Here is a 14,551-nt window from a genome sequence, read left to right on the forward strand (position 1 = left end):
CTGCGTGAAAACAGCTGGAGGAAGACATACAAAATCTAGATGCAAGAAATGATAAATGCTTGACAGAACAGGGGCATTAAGCATAGGAACAAGTAGATCTAAACATTTCAACAGGCCTAAAGGGCATTGCTAGATTACAAGGAAATACAATGAATAATGTTCATAATATTCCTAAATTATAAGAAAAAGGTCAACTGTATGTAAAATAGATAACTAATAAGGACTTACTGTATAGCACAGAGAACTCTACTCAATACTCTGTAATGGCCTATATGGGAAAATAATCTAAAGAAGAGTGAATATATGTTTATATACATACATACATATATATATATATATATAACTCATTTACTCTGCTGTACAACTGAAAATAACACAACATTGTAAATTAAATATACCCCAATAAAAACTTAAAAAAAGAAAACAGTTGGGACCAGAAAACCGAAAAAGAGAAAAGAAAAAGGTTAAAATGTTTCATATATTCAGTATAGTATGGTGAAGGAAATGTGTGAAACATGCTAGGAAGGTTAATTATTTAAAAACTCCAACCTGATAAATTTCAATCCTAAAAGGATACATTTCAAAAGAAAGTATTTGTGGAGACTACAGCACCCTACTGGATACTAAATAAATAATGTAATATTGACCAGTATTTACAAGCTAATGGATATTTCTAATTGGCTCTCAAACTTTTCCTATTTAGCATCAATTTCATTGTAATGAAAATTCATTTAACAAATCATTTAAAGTATTTTCATTTTGAACAAAAGGTATTCCCAGTTTCTTGAGATGGTATCTCTGCTAGCCATTTCTGGTCTGTACACAGATCAGAAGTCTGCTTTTTGACTAGGATATTGTACTGTGCTGTCACTTCAGTCATACCTAACTTGTTGCGACCTTGTGGACTACAGCCCACCAGGCTTCTCTGGCCATGGGATTCTCCAGGCAAGAATACCAGAACAGGTTGCCATTTCCTTCTCCAGGAGATCTTCTTGACCCAGGGATCTAACTCTCATCTCTTACGTCTTCTGCACTGGCATGTAGTTTTTTGTTTTTTTAACCAATAGTGCCACCTGGGAAGCCTCGAGTAGGAAATTATTCTGAAATAAATACAAGATAATCACTGGCTCAGCTCACCAAGACATGTGTCCAAGTTTTGGAACACATCTCTATGGTTCCTAGAGCTCTCTCTAACTCTGGTGATCAGCGTTTAAGTGAAAAGTAGTATGTATTGAGCACCTACAAGTGCCATGCACTATTCACATGAATTTGATTCTGATAACAATCCAGAGGTAGGTACTTCCATCAGCCTTATTTTACAGATAAGGAAGCTGAGGTAAAGAGAGATTAAGTAACTTGCTTAAAGTCAAACTAGAAGGAGCTGGGATTTAAACCTAGATTGTTCTTAACTGCAATACAATACTGTATCATTAGAATGCATCTTTCTTGTTAACTGATCTATTTAGTTGCTTTGCAAGTACCTTTCATATACACCATACCCATATCGTATGAGGGTTAACTTCAATTGCACACTTATGGTTTTACAAATTCCGCTGCTGCTGCTGCTAAGTCGCTTCAGTCGTGTCCGACTCTGTGTGACCCCATAGATGGAGGCCCACCAGGCTCCCCCATCCCTGGGATTTTCCAGGCAAGAACACTGGAGTGGGTTGCCATTTCCTTCTCCAATGCATGAAAGTAAAAAGTGAAAGTGAAGTCGCTCAGTCATGTCCGTCTCTTAGCGACCCCATGGACTGCAGTCCACCAGGCTCCTCTGTCCATGGGATTTTCCAGGCAAGAGTACTGGAGTGGGGTGCCATTGCCTTCTCCGTTACAAATTCTAAATCAAGCCAAATATAAGCCATGAAAAAAAACAATGTTAAATTAAGGAGACTAAAAGGTGAAAGTGAATTTAAAGTATTTGCCACATACTTAGGACTATGGTGTTGCTACAGTACTGACACAGCATTAGATGAAGAATTAAAAAGTCTGAAGCATGTGATTTATAAAAAATAAAAACTAAAACACAAATTGAAAACACTGAGAAAATTATATATTCTAGCTTATTACACAATGCCTAAAACATTAAGATTGTCTTTAACAAAAATAACAAAATGAATTTTGTCTATTTCACTGAATGCAATACAGCAATTCAATACTATTAGGTTGGTGCAAATGTAATTGCGGTTTTGGACTGTGAATTTTAAATCATTATAACTAGACAAATAAGTTTGAGTAAATTCCGGGAGTTGGTGATGGACATGGAGGCCTGATGTGCTGCAGTATGTGGGGTTGCAAAGAGTCGGACATGACTGTGCTACTGAATTGAACTGAACTGGATTCAAATACATCTTTATTAATGAAATCAGGAACCATTACAATCCACATTTGTTTCTTTATTTTCTGTAGTGTAAAAATCCATGCTTCAGGATTTGATGAACTCTTGGAAAGCATTTTCTGCCTCCTGCTGGTTGTGGAAGCATTTTCCCTGCAAAAAGTTGTCAAGATACTTTAAGAAGTGTTAGTTGCTTGACGAGAGGTCATGTGAATATGGCAGATGAGGCAAAACTTTGTAGTCCAATTCTTTCAACTGGTAAAGTGTCGGTTGTGCAACGTGCAGTCAGGCATTGTCATGGAGCAGAATTGGGCCCTTTCTGTTAACCAATGCCAGCTGCAGGCATTGCAGTTTTTGGTGCATCTCATCTATTTGCTGAGCATACTTCTCAGATGTAGTGGTTTTGCTGGGATTCAGAAAGCTGTAGTAGATCAGATAGATAGCAGACCACCAAACAGTGACCATGACCTTATTTTGGTGCAAGTTTGGTTTGGGGAAGAGCTTTGGAGCTTCTTTTCATTCCAACCACTGAACTGGTCATCACTGGTTGTATAAAATCCAGTTTTTGTTGCATGTCACAATCCAATCAAGAAATGGTTCATTGTTGCTGTATAGAATAAAAGAACACTTCAAAATGACATTTTTTTTTTTTTATTTGCAGTCAGCTCATGAGGCACCCATGTATCAAGCTTTTTCACCTTTCCAATTTGCTTCAAATATCAAACCATCGTAAAATGGTTGATGCTAAGTTCTTTGGCAATTTCTCATATAGTTATAAGAGGATCAGCTTTGATGATTGCTCTCAGTTGGTTGTTGTCAACCCCCAATGGCCAGCCACTGTACTCCTCATTTTCAAGGCTCTTATTTTGTTTGCAAAACTTACTGAACCACCACTGCACTGTATGTTTGTTAGTAATTCCTGGGCCAAATGCATTGTTGATGTGAGTTGTCTCTGCTGCTTTACAACCCATTTTGAATTTGAATAAGAAAATCATTTGAATTTGCTTTTTGTCTAACATCATTTCCTTATTCTAAAATAAATATAAAATACAGAGCAAGTAGTAAGTCATTAGCAAAAAAAACATAAAGCAAGAAATGCACACTAAAATGATGTATAACATAACCACACTTATTTAAGAATGTATTCCAAACTCAAACGGCAAAGTTCAACAATGTAAAACTGCAATTACTTTTGTACCAACTTAATAATATAAAGTACAAAGCAACTGAACAACAGAAAACCATAGTATTGGTCAACCGTGAATTATACTATAAAAGGTCTAAAATGTCTATCCTGTTCTCAGCGGGAAGAAAGTGAAAGCAATGTTAATTCAAGAATGAGAGTTTGATTCCACCTCACCCCCTACTTTATTTATTTTTTAATATAAATTTATTTATTTTAATTGGAGGCTAATTACTTTACAATATTGTATTGTTTTGCTTTTTTAAAATTTATTATTTTAATTGGAGGTTAATTACTTTACAATATTGTAGTGGTTAAAAAAAAAAAACAAAAAACAAAAAACAATGAGAGTTTCAGCAATAGATACTGAACAGAGGTAACAATGAATTCAGTACCAGAATCAGTCAACAAGTACTTAGTATGTGCTCACAAATAACATAAAATCTTCCTTAGCTAAGAGCAGAGTATCTGTGGCAGATTTAAATTCCTTTGTCTTCTCATGTTTACTTAAATGGAGAAAAACACTTTTGAAATCAATAACATCATTAAAAGGAAAATAAATCTTCATATATAGATTTCAATGGCTAATGAAGAATTGAATACACTAGAGTTCGACTTTTCGGAGAAGGCAATGGCACCCCACTCCAGTACTCTTGCCTGGAAAATCCCATGGATGGAGGAGCCTGGTAGGCTGCAGTCCATGGGGTCGCTGAGAGTCGGACACGACTGAGCGACTTCACTTGCACTTTTCATATATTGGAGAAGGAAATGGCAACCTACTCCAGTATTCTTGCCTGGAGAATCCCAGGGATTGGGGAGCCTGTTGAGCTGCCGTCCGTGGGGTCGCACAGAGTCAGACACGACTGAAGTGACTTAGCAGCAGCAGCAGCAGCAGAGTTAGACTTTAATAAAACCCAGAATTTAAAGTAAAAAAGACTTAACAATGATCAACTGTATTATACAGGGAACTATATTCAATATTTTGTAATAACCATACTGGAAAAGAATCTGAAAAAGAATCACTGAATCTCTTTGCTGAACTTATGAAACATTGTAAATCAACTATATTTCAATTCAAAAAGACTTAAATTTTTACTATACAATTTCTATTTTTTCTCTAGAAGCCACAATATTTTTGTAAGTATGCCTTACAAACAAGCTAATTTGATCATCAGCAATGTATCTTTAAAGCATTCCACTGTTAAACAACTAAACTATAAATCACCAAACCTTACAGGTGGCTTTTTCACATACGTGCGAAATCTGGACCATTGATGGTGTTCGATTTGTATTGTAACAGACTGGAAATAAACACTTCAAACTGTGGATTCAATTGTACACAACCAAAATTATAATGAACATCTGGTATAGTATGTTAAATTTTGGTTATACTATTTTATGATCCTTTATCCTTGTGGCATAATCACTTAAATCTGTTTTTAATTCATACTGTAGAAAAATCAGAAAATCAAGGTAAAAAAACAAACAAACAAAAAACCCCTAAAAGTTAGTTTACCTGTCTTCCCATCATTTAGGGATAACCACTCATCTGCTAAACATTCACTAAACATCATTTAGTGGACAACCACTATTTGGCATATACTCTCTGGAATTTGTTACCTATAAATACACTGATGTACCTATAAATACACATATATGTGTATGCATGTGTATATATAAACACATACAAATATGCTCATCCCTCACAATAAAAAATTAATTCAAAAAATTTACTGATAATATAAAACTTATATAAGCAAACTTTATATTATCATTATACTTAACATGAAACCACAAAGTTTCTTATATTCCATTTTTAAGGCGAGGATTATGTTCCGTAACTTTCTTGAAGAACTCCTAGATCATTTTAGACCACAATGGCTTCTCCTCCCTTTAATATTCATTGCTTGCATCCTTAGTTTACCCTACTGTGCTTTGCTTACTTTGTTTTTGTTTTCATTTTTAGCTCATTTGTTGTTGCTTTGCTCTTCCCCCATAAAATTAAAGCTTCCGGAGATCATGCATTATTTATCACTTTGTGCCTTATTCCCAAGGCTTAGGGTAATGCCCTCTACTTAACCTATGTTTTAAAAAATGCTTAGTGAACCAAGAAACGTACTTGCAATAAATAAGTCAAAGGGTTGATACCCTTAATGTTTATTTAATTTAATTTCCTATGGTGAAATTATCAGGCTTATTTTTTATTTTTTAACTTAATTTTTTTTTATTGGCGTATAGTTGATTTACAACATTGTGATAGTTTCTGGGGTACAGCCAAGTGAGTTATACATACACATATATCTACTCTTTTATAAATTCTACTCCCATATAGGGCATTAACAGAGTATTGATATGTGCTATAGAGTAGGTCCTTATTACCTATTCTATATATAGCAATAGGTATATGTTACTCTCAATCTCCCAATTTATCCTCTCCCTTCCCCCCTGCCCCATGGGGCTTCCCTTGTGGCTCAGCTGGTAAAGAATCCACCTGCAATGTGGGAGACCTGGGTCCGATACCTGAGTTGTGAAGATCCCCTGGAGAAAGGAAAGGTTACCCACTCCAGTATTCTGGCCTGGAAAATTCCACGGACTGTATAGTCCATAGGGTCACAAAGAGTTGGACATGACTGAGTGCCTTTCTCTTCCACCACTGCCCCCACACGTTTGTTTTCTACATCTGTGACAGAGAGTCAATTCCTAGGCAGACTGATAAGAAGTCCAAAGTCCCCAAGGAGAAGAATGGGGTCTGAGGCTGTTGAAGTGGAGATAGGGGGGTCTGGAATTCTCAAGGAGGAGGAAAGGACAAACTTTTTTTTGTCTACATTCCTTAGTCTTAGTCAATTACACAACTCAGTTTAAACTCTGTACTAGGGATTATACACCAATAATGTATCCTGCTTCAGGACAGTTTCTCCTTCCTGAAAACCTGACTAATCCTAATACCTCAGAATGTATATTATGAGAGTGAATCTGGTAAATTTTTCACAAACTTGAGACAGTCTTTTGATTCATTGTAATAACTAATTAAAAGGTATATAACTTCATTGCTAACACTAGCAAGGGGGTATTCTTTCTGCCCCCTTCTGACGTCTATGTCAGAAGCTTTCTCTGTCTCTTTTATACTTTAATAAAACTGTATTACACAAAAGCTCTGAGCCATCAAGCCTTGCCTCTGGCCCTGGATTGAATTCTTCTCCTCTGGAGGCCAAGAATACCGGTGTCTTTCGTAGTTCAGCAACAACCTTTCATGACTTAACTTCTGTTTTGTAAATAGGTTCACCTGTACCATTTCTTTACATTCCACATTTAAGTGATGCCGTATGATACTTGTCTCCCTTTATGTGACTTTACTCAGTATGACAATCTCTAGGTCCATCCATGTCACTTCAAATGGCATTATATCATTCTTTTTTTACGGTTCAGTAATATGCCATTGTATATATGTACCACACCTTCTTTGTCCCTTCCTCCAGCAATGGACATTTAGGTTGCTTCCATGTTCTAGCTTTTATAAACAGCAGTGCAATGAACACTGGGGTACATCTATCCTTTCGAACTGTGGTTTTCTCCAGGTATGCCCAGGAGTGGGATTCCTGGATTATACGGTCAGTTCAGTCAGTTCAGTCGCTCAGTCATGTCCGACTCTTTGCAACCCCATGAATTGGAGCACGCCAGGCCTCCCTGTCCATCACCAACTCTCGGAGTTCACTCAAACTCACGTCCATTGAGTCAGTGATGCCATCCAGCCATCTCGTCCTCTGTCATCCCCTTCTCCTCCTGCCCCCAATCCCTCCCAGCATCAGAGTCTTTTCCAATGAGTCAACTCTTCGCATGAGGTGGCCAAAGTACTGGAGTTTCAGCTTTAGCATCATTCCTTCCAAAGAAATCCCAGGGCTGATCTCCTTCAGAATGGACTGGTTGGATCTCCTTGCAGTCCAAGGGACTCTCAAGAGTCTTCTCCAACACCACAGTTCAAAAGCATCAATTCTTCAGTGCTCAGCTTTCTTCACAGTCCAACTCTCACATCCATACATGACTACTGGAAAAACCATAGCCTTGACTAGACGGACCTTTATTGGCAAAGTAATGTCTCTGCTTTTTAATATGCTATCTAGATTGGTCATAACTTTCCTTCCAGGAGTAAGCGTCTTTTAATTTCATGGCTGTAATCACCATCTGCAGTGATTCTGGAGCCCCCAAAAATAAAGTCTGACACCATTTCCACTGTTTCCCCATCTATTTCCCATGAAGTGATGGGACCCGATGCCATGATCATAGTTTTCTGAATGTTGAGCTTTAAGACAACTTTTTCACTCTCCACTTTCACTTTCATCAAGAGGCTCTTTAGTTCCTCTTCAGTTTCTGCCATAAGGGTGGTGTCATATGCATATCTGAGGTTATTGGTATTTCTCCCGGCAATCATGATTCCACCTTGTGCTTCTTCCAGCCCAGCATTTCTTACAATGTACTCTGCATATAAATTAAATAATCAGGGTGACAATATACAGTCTTGACATACTCCATTTCCTATTTGGAACCAGTCTGTTGTTCCATGTCCAGTTCTAACTATTGCTTCCTGACCTGCATACAGATTTCTCAGGAGGCAGGTAAGGTGGTCTGGTAGTCCCATCTTTTTCAGAATTTTCCACACTTTAAAGTGATCCACACAGTCAAAAGCTTTGGCATAGTCAATAAAGCAGAAATAAATGTTTTTCTGGAACTCTCTTGCTTTTTCCATGATCCAGCGGATGTTGGCAATTTGATCTCTGGTTCCTCTGCCTTTTCTAAAACCAGCTTGAACATCTGGAATTCATGGTTCATGGTCTTCTGAAGCCTGGCTTGGAGAATTTTGAGCATTACTTTACTAGCGTGTCAGATGAGTGCAGTTGTGTGGCAGTTTGAGCATTCTTTAGCATTGCCTTTCTTTGGGATTGGAATGAAAACTGACCTTTTCTAGTCCTGTGGCCACTGCTGAGTTTTCCAAATTTGCTGGCATATTGAGTGCAGCACTTTCACAGTATCATCTTTCAGGATTTGAAATAGCTTCACTAGAATTCCATCACCTCCACTAGCTTTGTTCATAGTGATGCTTTCTAAGGCCCACTTGACTTCACATTCCCAGATGTCTGGCTCTAGGTCAGTGATCACACCATCGTGATTATCTGGGTCATGAAGCTCTTTTTGGTACAGTTCTTCTGTGTATTCTTGCCACCTCTTAATATCTTCTGCTTCTGTTAGGTCCATACCATTTCTGTCCTTTATCGAGCTTATCTTTGTATGAAATGTTCCCTTGGTATCTCTAATTTTCTTGAAGAGATCTCTAGTCTTTCCCATTCTGCTGTTTTCCTCTATTTCTTTGCATTGATACCTCATTGTAGTCTTGATTTGCATTTTTTTAATAATTAGCAATGTTGAGCATCTTTTCATGAATGTTTATTTTTATTATTCTTCTTTTTTACCCTTAATGTTTATACTGTTTTTACAAGGTGATAAGAAAAGAATAATCAATAGACAAATTAAATGAATAAGTAATTCACATAAAAGGGATAAATACCCAGTAAACACTATGAAAGGATGGTCAACTTCATGATTTATTAAATACACATTTAATCAAAATATCATTTTCTACTTTTAACCTGGCAATGGAGATTTGGTAAGATAATACGCAATGCTCTTGTATGTTTGGAGAAACAGACATGTTTGCTTATAAACTAACATTGGATATCTAATTTGATACTCCTTTGGAAGAGGGGCAAAAGCCCTAAAAACTCCAGAAACTTTCAGAAACTTTGGGACATTCATTTATAGAAACATGGAGTAAAGGTGCCTTTGTCTATTGGTCTTATTAAGTAGAGTTAAAAATCTTAGATATAATATATAAAATGAACATAAGAAAATTCTGAAGTAAAGAAAATAAAGCAGACCAGCAAGGGACCTTGACACCAAAGGAACAAAATGGCAGAGTTCCCTGAGTTTTCTTTTTGCCTCATATATCCCAGAGTAGTTACCAGAAAAACTGGCCACCCAGAAACATCAGTGGACTCAGACAAACAAAGCCCCAACAAAAGCCTGCCTCTCTCTAGTCAAAATATCAGGAAAGGGGCAACTTAGCAAGACAGAAAACTTTTAGACAGTAATTGTTCTACCACAGCTGAACACTGCAGGAAAAAAAAAAAAAAAAAACAAGGCCCCCACATCTACACTCACCATTAGTGCCTGAATAAGGAGTTTATGTAGACTTCCATTCTTCACCAAGTTATAATGAAGTGTCCCAACATCCCTGGTAGGGTGGTGTCAAAGAAGGCCAAGTAGGGAGCCAGGATTTACCAGGAGAAGCAGTCCCCCCATCCTTTACCATATCAGCAGAGACCATGATGCGATCCTGGATTTTCACCCCTATCCAGCAATAAAGAAGACAGCTCCTCAGCCCCGCTGGGGTGGTGTCAGAATAAGCCACCAATGCGCAAGTAATAAAGCCACATCCTGTCCCCATGGTGTCATTGAGGCCATGTGGAGCAGTATCGAAGCACTGCTGCTCCTCCTACCCAGAGTGGAATCAGTGAGGCCTACTGGAGATTACAATCACTGAGCAGTAATAAGGAAATGCTCCAATTTCTGCATGCCAGCAGGGGCCAAGCAGGGAACCAGGACTTCCACTATCAGCTGGCAGTAACAAGGGAATACTCTCTTTCGCTACCAGAACAGTGTCAGAGGAAGCCCAAGATAAGATCTAAGTCCCATTATATAACAAAAATATCTGGGTAGCAATAAAAAAATATTCATTTTACCAAAAACCAGGACAACCTCAACTTCAATAAGAAAAGGCAATCAGAACAACACAGCTGCTGTATTTGTCTGAAGATTTAATGTAGCCATCATAAAAATGCATCAGTGATTGATTACAAACATGCAGGAAACAAATGAAATGACAGACAGTCTCAACAAAGAAAGAGAAAGCGTTAGGAAACAAGTAGAAAAGCTTTTTTTTTGAGAAAAGATAAATTGTTCATATCTGTTTACAAAAGCACAATATATATTAAAATAAATGAATTTAAATTAGAAAAAAAAAGAAAAAAAGGATTCCCTCAATCCAGAAAAAAAGAACATTAAAACATCAATAGTATTCTAAAAAATAAAAGTCACAACCATCACTCATTAGTTCATCTTGGTAATGATAAAGAATTCTTGTTTTAATCTATCTTGGATTAGTAGTCTCCTGATATCTCTTTCTTGATTAGAGTTCTGAAAATCCTGATGCATTCCACAAGCACCAAGTAGATTTAAAGAAGAATCAAACAGAAAATTTTAAACTAAAAAATATAATTAAAATTTTAAAACATAATGAATAGGTTCAACAGCAGAATGGAATGCACAGAGGAAAGAATCATTGAACTTAAAAGTAGAACTGTAGAAATGGCACAAAATGTACAAAACAGAGAAAATAGACTATATGAACATGAACAGAAATACATGTACTTTGCACTCTTCTTGCTTTTGTACTATCTTTTCATTGCTACCAATTGGGCTATATTCCTTCCTATAATTCACTGTGTCTAGCAGGGTACATTGCTCTCAATAGATATCAAAATATTTTTGAATTAAAAAAAAATGAACAGAGCCTCAGAGACATGTGGAAGTATAATGTAAAGATCTAATAGACAAGAGCAGTCCTAAGATAGCAGATGAATAGGATGGGGAGATCACTTTCTCCCCCACAAATTCATCAAAAGATCATCTGAATGCTGAGCAACTTCTCAAAACAACTTCTGAATGCTCTAAGCTAAGGCGCAGCCTGGCCCGCACACAGAACAAAGGACTGAGCAAATACCAAAGGAGAGCTAGCCAGCTGCAGACCAGCCCCGCCCCCGCTGACAGAGGCAGAGAGGCAGGCGGGCTACAGCCAGAGCCGGAAGGCAAGCGGCAATCTTGGCTCCAGAGACGGCATCCTCCACCAAACTGTGAGCAGGCTCCCAGTTGCTCACAGTTGCTCCCAAGTCTTCCTGGGTTCCTGGACTCTTGATATCTGCCAGGAGGGTTGCAGCCAGAGATCAGCTCCCCAGAGGAGACACACAGCACACCTGAGACAGTGCCCTTGCTCTGCACCCGGGAAACGGAGGGGCTGGGACCCAGGAGGTAATTAAGATGCACAGCCCACCTGGTACAGTGTGTTGGCCAAGCACCTGGTCGTCTGAGCTGCTCGGACCTGGAAAGGGCACAAAAGTATTCCTAACCAAGTCTGTGCCTTTGTGGAGTACCTGAGAACCTCAACCTGAACAGCTTAGACCTGGGAAGTGCATGCAACCCAGGGCCTACTTTGGACAGTTCCTCTGCAGAGCAACCTGGAGGCTGAGCAGTGTAGACCTGGAAAGCACACACACCGTAAGTGGGGCAAACCCAGTGTGGTCCATACATTGCGAGCACTCCCCACACACGCCAGTGATATATGTTTGCAAGGTTCCTCCCTTCCCACAATATAACTGAACAAGTGAGCATAAATAAGTGACCATCTTCGCCCCCTTGTGTCAGTGCAGAAATTAGACACTGAAGAGACTTGCAAACTGAGAAAGCCAAAATAAACAAAGAGGGAACTGCTCTGGAAGTGACAGGTGCAACAGATAAAAACCCTGTAGTTGGCACTGACTAACCACTGGAAGGGACCTACAAACCTTGAGAAGTATAAGCTGTAAGAAAGAACTATCTTAAACTGAACTGACCCCACATTGCCCTCAACAACTCCAGAGAAATTTCTAGATATATTTTAATTATTATCATTTTTTAATTTAAAATTGTTTTAACTTTTAAGTTCTTTATTACTCATATAATTTTCATTTTTACAATCTATTACATTGCAAAAAATACCCTATTTTTAAAGCAAATTTCATATTTTTTAAATAATTTTTCTGATTGATTTTGTTTTGTATTTTTAATATTGTATTTTTCACAGTCTAAACTCTACTCTAGATTTTTAATCTTTGCTTTTTGGTATTTGTATCAATTTTGTACCTTTAAAGAGGAGAGTGAAAAAGGTGGCTTAAAGCTCAACATTCAGAAAACTAAGATCATGGCATCTGCTCCCATCACTTCATGGCAAATAGATGGGGAAACAGTGGAAACAGTGGCTGACTTTATTTTTCTGGGCTCCAAAATCACTGTGGATGGTGACTGCAGCCATGAAAATTAAAAGACACTACCTCCTTGGAAGGAAACTTATAACCAACCTAGACAGCATATTAAAAAGCAGAGACATTACTTTGCCAACAAAGGTCCATCTAGTCAAGGTTATGGTTTTTCCAGTAGTCATGGATGTGAGAGTTGGACTATAAAGAAAGCTGAGCACCAAAGAATTGATGCTTTTGAAGTGTGGTGTTGGAGAAGACTCTTGAGAGTCCCTGGGACTGCAAGGAGATCCAACCAGTCCATCCTAAAGGAGATCAGTCCTGGGTGTTCATTGGAGGGACTGATGTTGAAGCTGAAATTCCAATACTTTGGCCACCTGATGCAAAGAGCTGACTCATTTGAAAAGAACCTGATGCTGGGAAAGATTGAGGGAAGGAGGAGAAGGGAACGACAGAGGATGAGATGGTTGGATGGCATCACCAACACAATGGACATGGGTTTGGGTGGACACTGGGAGTTAGTGATGGACAGGGAAGCCTGGTGTACTGTGGTTCACAGGGTCTCAAAAAGTCAGACATGACTGAGTGACTGAACTGAACTGAACCTTTAAGAATCTAATCTTCAGTATCCATTTTCACTTAGGGGTGTAATTACTGGCTTGATTGCTCTCTCCTTTTGATTCCCCCTCTTCACCTCCTGGTCACCTCTATCTCCGTCCTCCCTCTTCTCTTCTCCTTGTAACTACGTGAACCTCTCTGGGTGTCCCTCACTGTGGAGAATTTTTTTTACCATTAACATAGATGTTTTATATCTGTGCTGTATGGATGGAGAAGTCCTGAGGCTACTGTAAGAATAAGACTGAAAGCCAGAGGCAGGAGGCTTAAATCCAAACTCGAGAACATCAGAGAACTCTTGATTCCAGAGAAAATTAAGAGAGAAGAGATCATCCAAAAGCCTCCATACCTACCCTGGAACCAAGCTCCACCCAAGAGCCAAGTTCCACAGAAAGACCTATCAGGATAATTCTCCAGCAACACCGGAATACAGCCCTGAGCATTAAAGTACAGGCTATCCAAAGACATGCCAAACCCACAGACACTCCAAAACTCACTACTGGATACTTCACTGCACTCCAGAGAGAAGAGATTCAGCTCCACCCACCAGAACACGGACACAAGCTCCCCTACCAGGAAAACTTGACAAGCCACTCGTCCAACCCCACCCACAGGGAGCAACCTCCACAAAGAGGAACCACAAACTTCAAACACACAGAAAGGGCACCCCAAACACAGCAATCTAAACAAAATGAAAAGGCAGAGAAATATTCAGCAGGTAAAGGAACATGATAAATGCCTACAAAAACAAACAAAAGAGGAGGAGATAGGGAGTCTACATGAAAAATAATTCAGAATAATGATAGTAAAGATGACCCCCAAAATCTTGAAAATAGAATGGAGTTGCAGATAAATAGACTAAAGATAGGGATTGAGAAGTTGCAAGAAATGTTTACCAAGGACCTAGAAGAAATAAAAAAGAGTCAATCAATAATGAATAATGTAGTAACTGAGATCAAAAGGACTCTGGAGGGAACCAACAGTAGAATGACTGAGGCAGAAGATATGAAAAGTGACGTGGAAGATAGAATGGTGGAAATAAATGAAGCAGAAGAAAAAAGAAAAAGCAATTAAAAGAAATGAGGACAACTTCAGACACCTCTGAGACAATGTTAAACGCCCCAACGTTCAAATCATAGGAATCCCAGAAGAAGAAAACAAAAAGAAAAGCCATAAGAATATACTTGAGGAGACAATAGTTTAAAACTTCCCTAAAATGGGGAAGAAAATAGCCAACCAAGTCCAAGAAACCCAGAGAGTTCCAAACTGGATAAACCCAAGGTGAAACACCTAAAGCCACAT

The 14,551-nt window shown here is 38.5% G+C and overlaps 1 protein-coding gene across 11 annotated transcripts in view; it reads right to left on the reverse strand.

Moving 5' to 3' along the window:
• CHM (CHM Rab escort protein) overlaps positions 1-14,551 on the reverse strand; it is a 249,703-nt gene that overhangs the window by 41,202 nt on the left and 193,950 nt on the right. Inside the window, exon 13 of one of the 11 annotated variants that reach the window (XM_086387485.1) lies at positions 11,445-11,721. The exons of the other annotated variants lie outside the window; for them this stretch is intronic. Within the exon in view, the coding sequence (XP_086243611.1) occupies positions 11,567-11,721 (155 nt within the window). The 3' untranslated portion in view covers positions 11,445-11,566. Of the gene's footprint in view, positions 1-11,444; positions 11,722-14,551 lie in introns of those variants that run through there. 11 annotated transcript variants of the gene reach the window in all.

Source organism: Bos grunniens, chromosome X (assembly GCF_055505025.1).
Source record: "Bos grunniens cultivar Pamir isolate PY7600 chromosome X, Bosgru_T2T1.0, whole genome shotgun sequence".
NCBI lineage: Eukaryota > Metazoa > Chordata > Mammalia > Artiodactyla > Bovidae > Bos > Bos grunniens.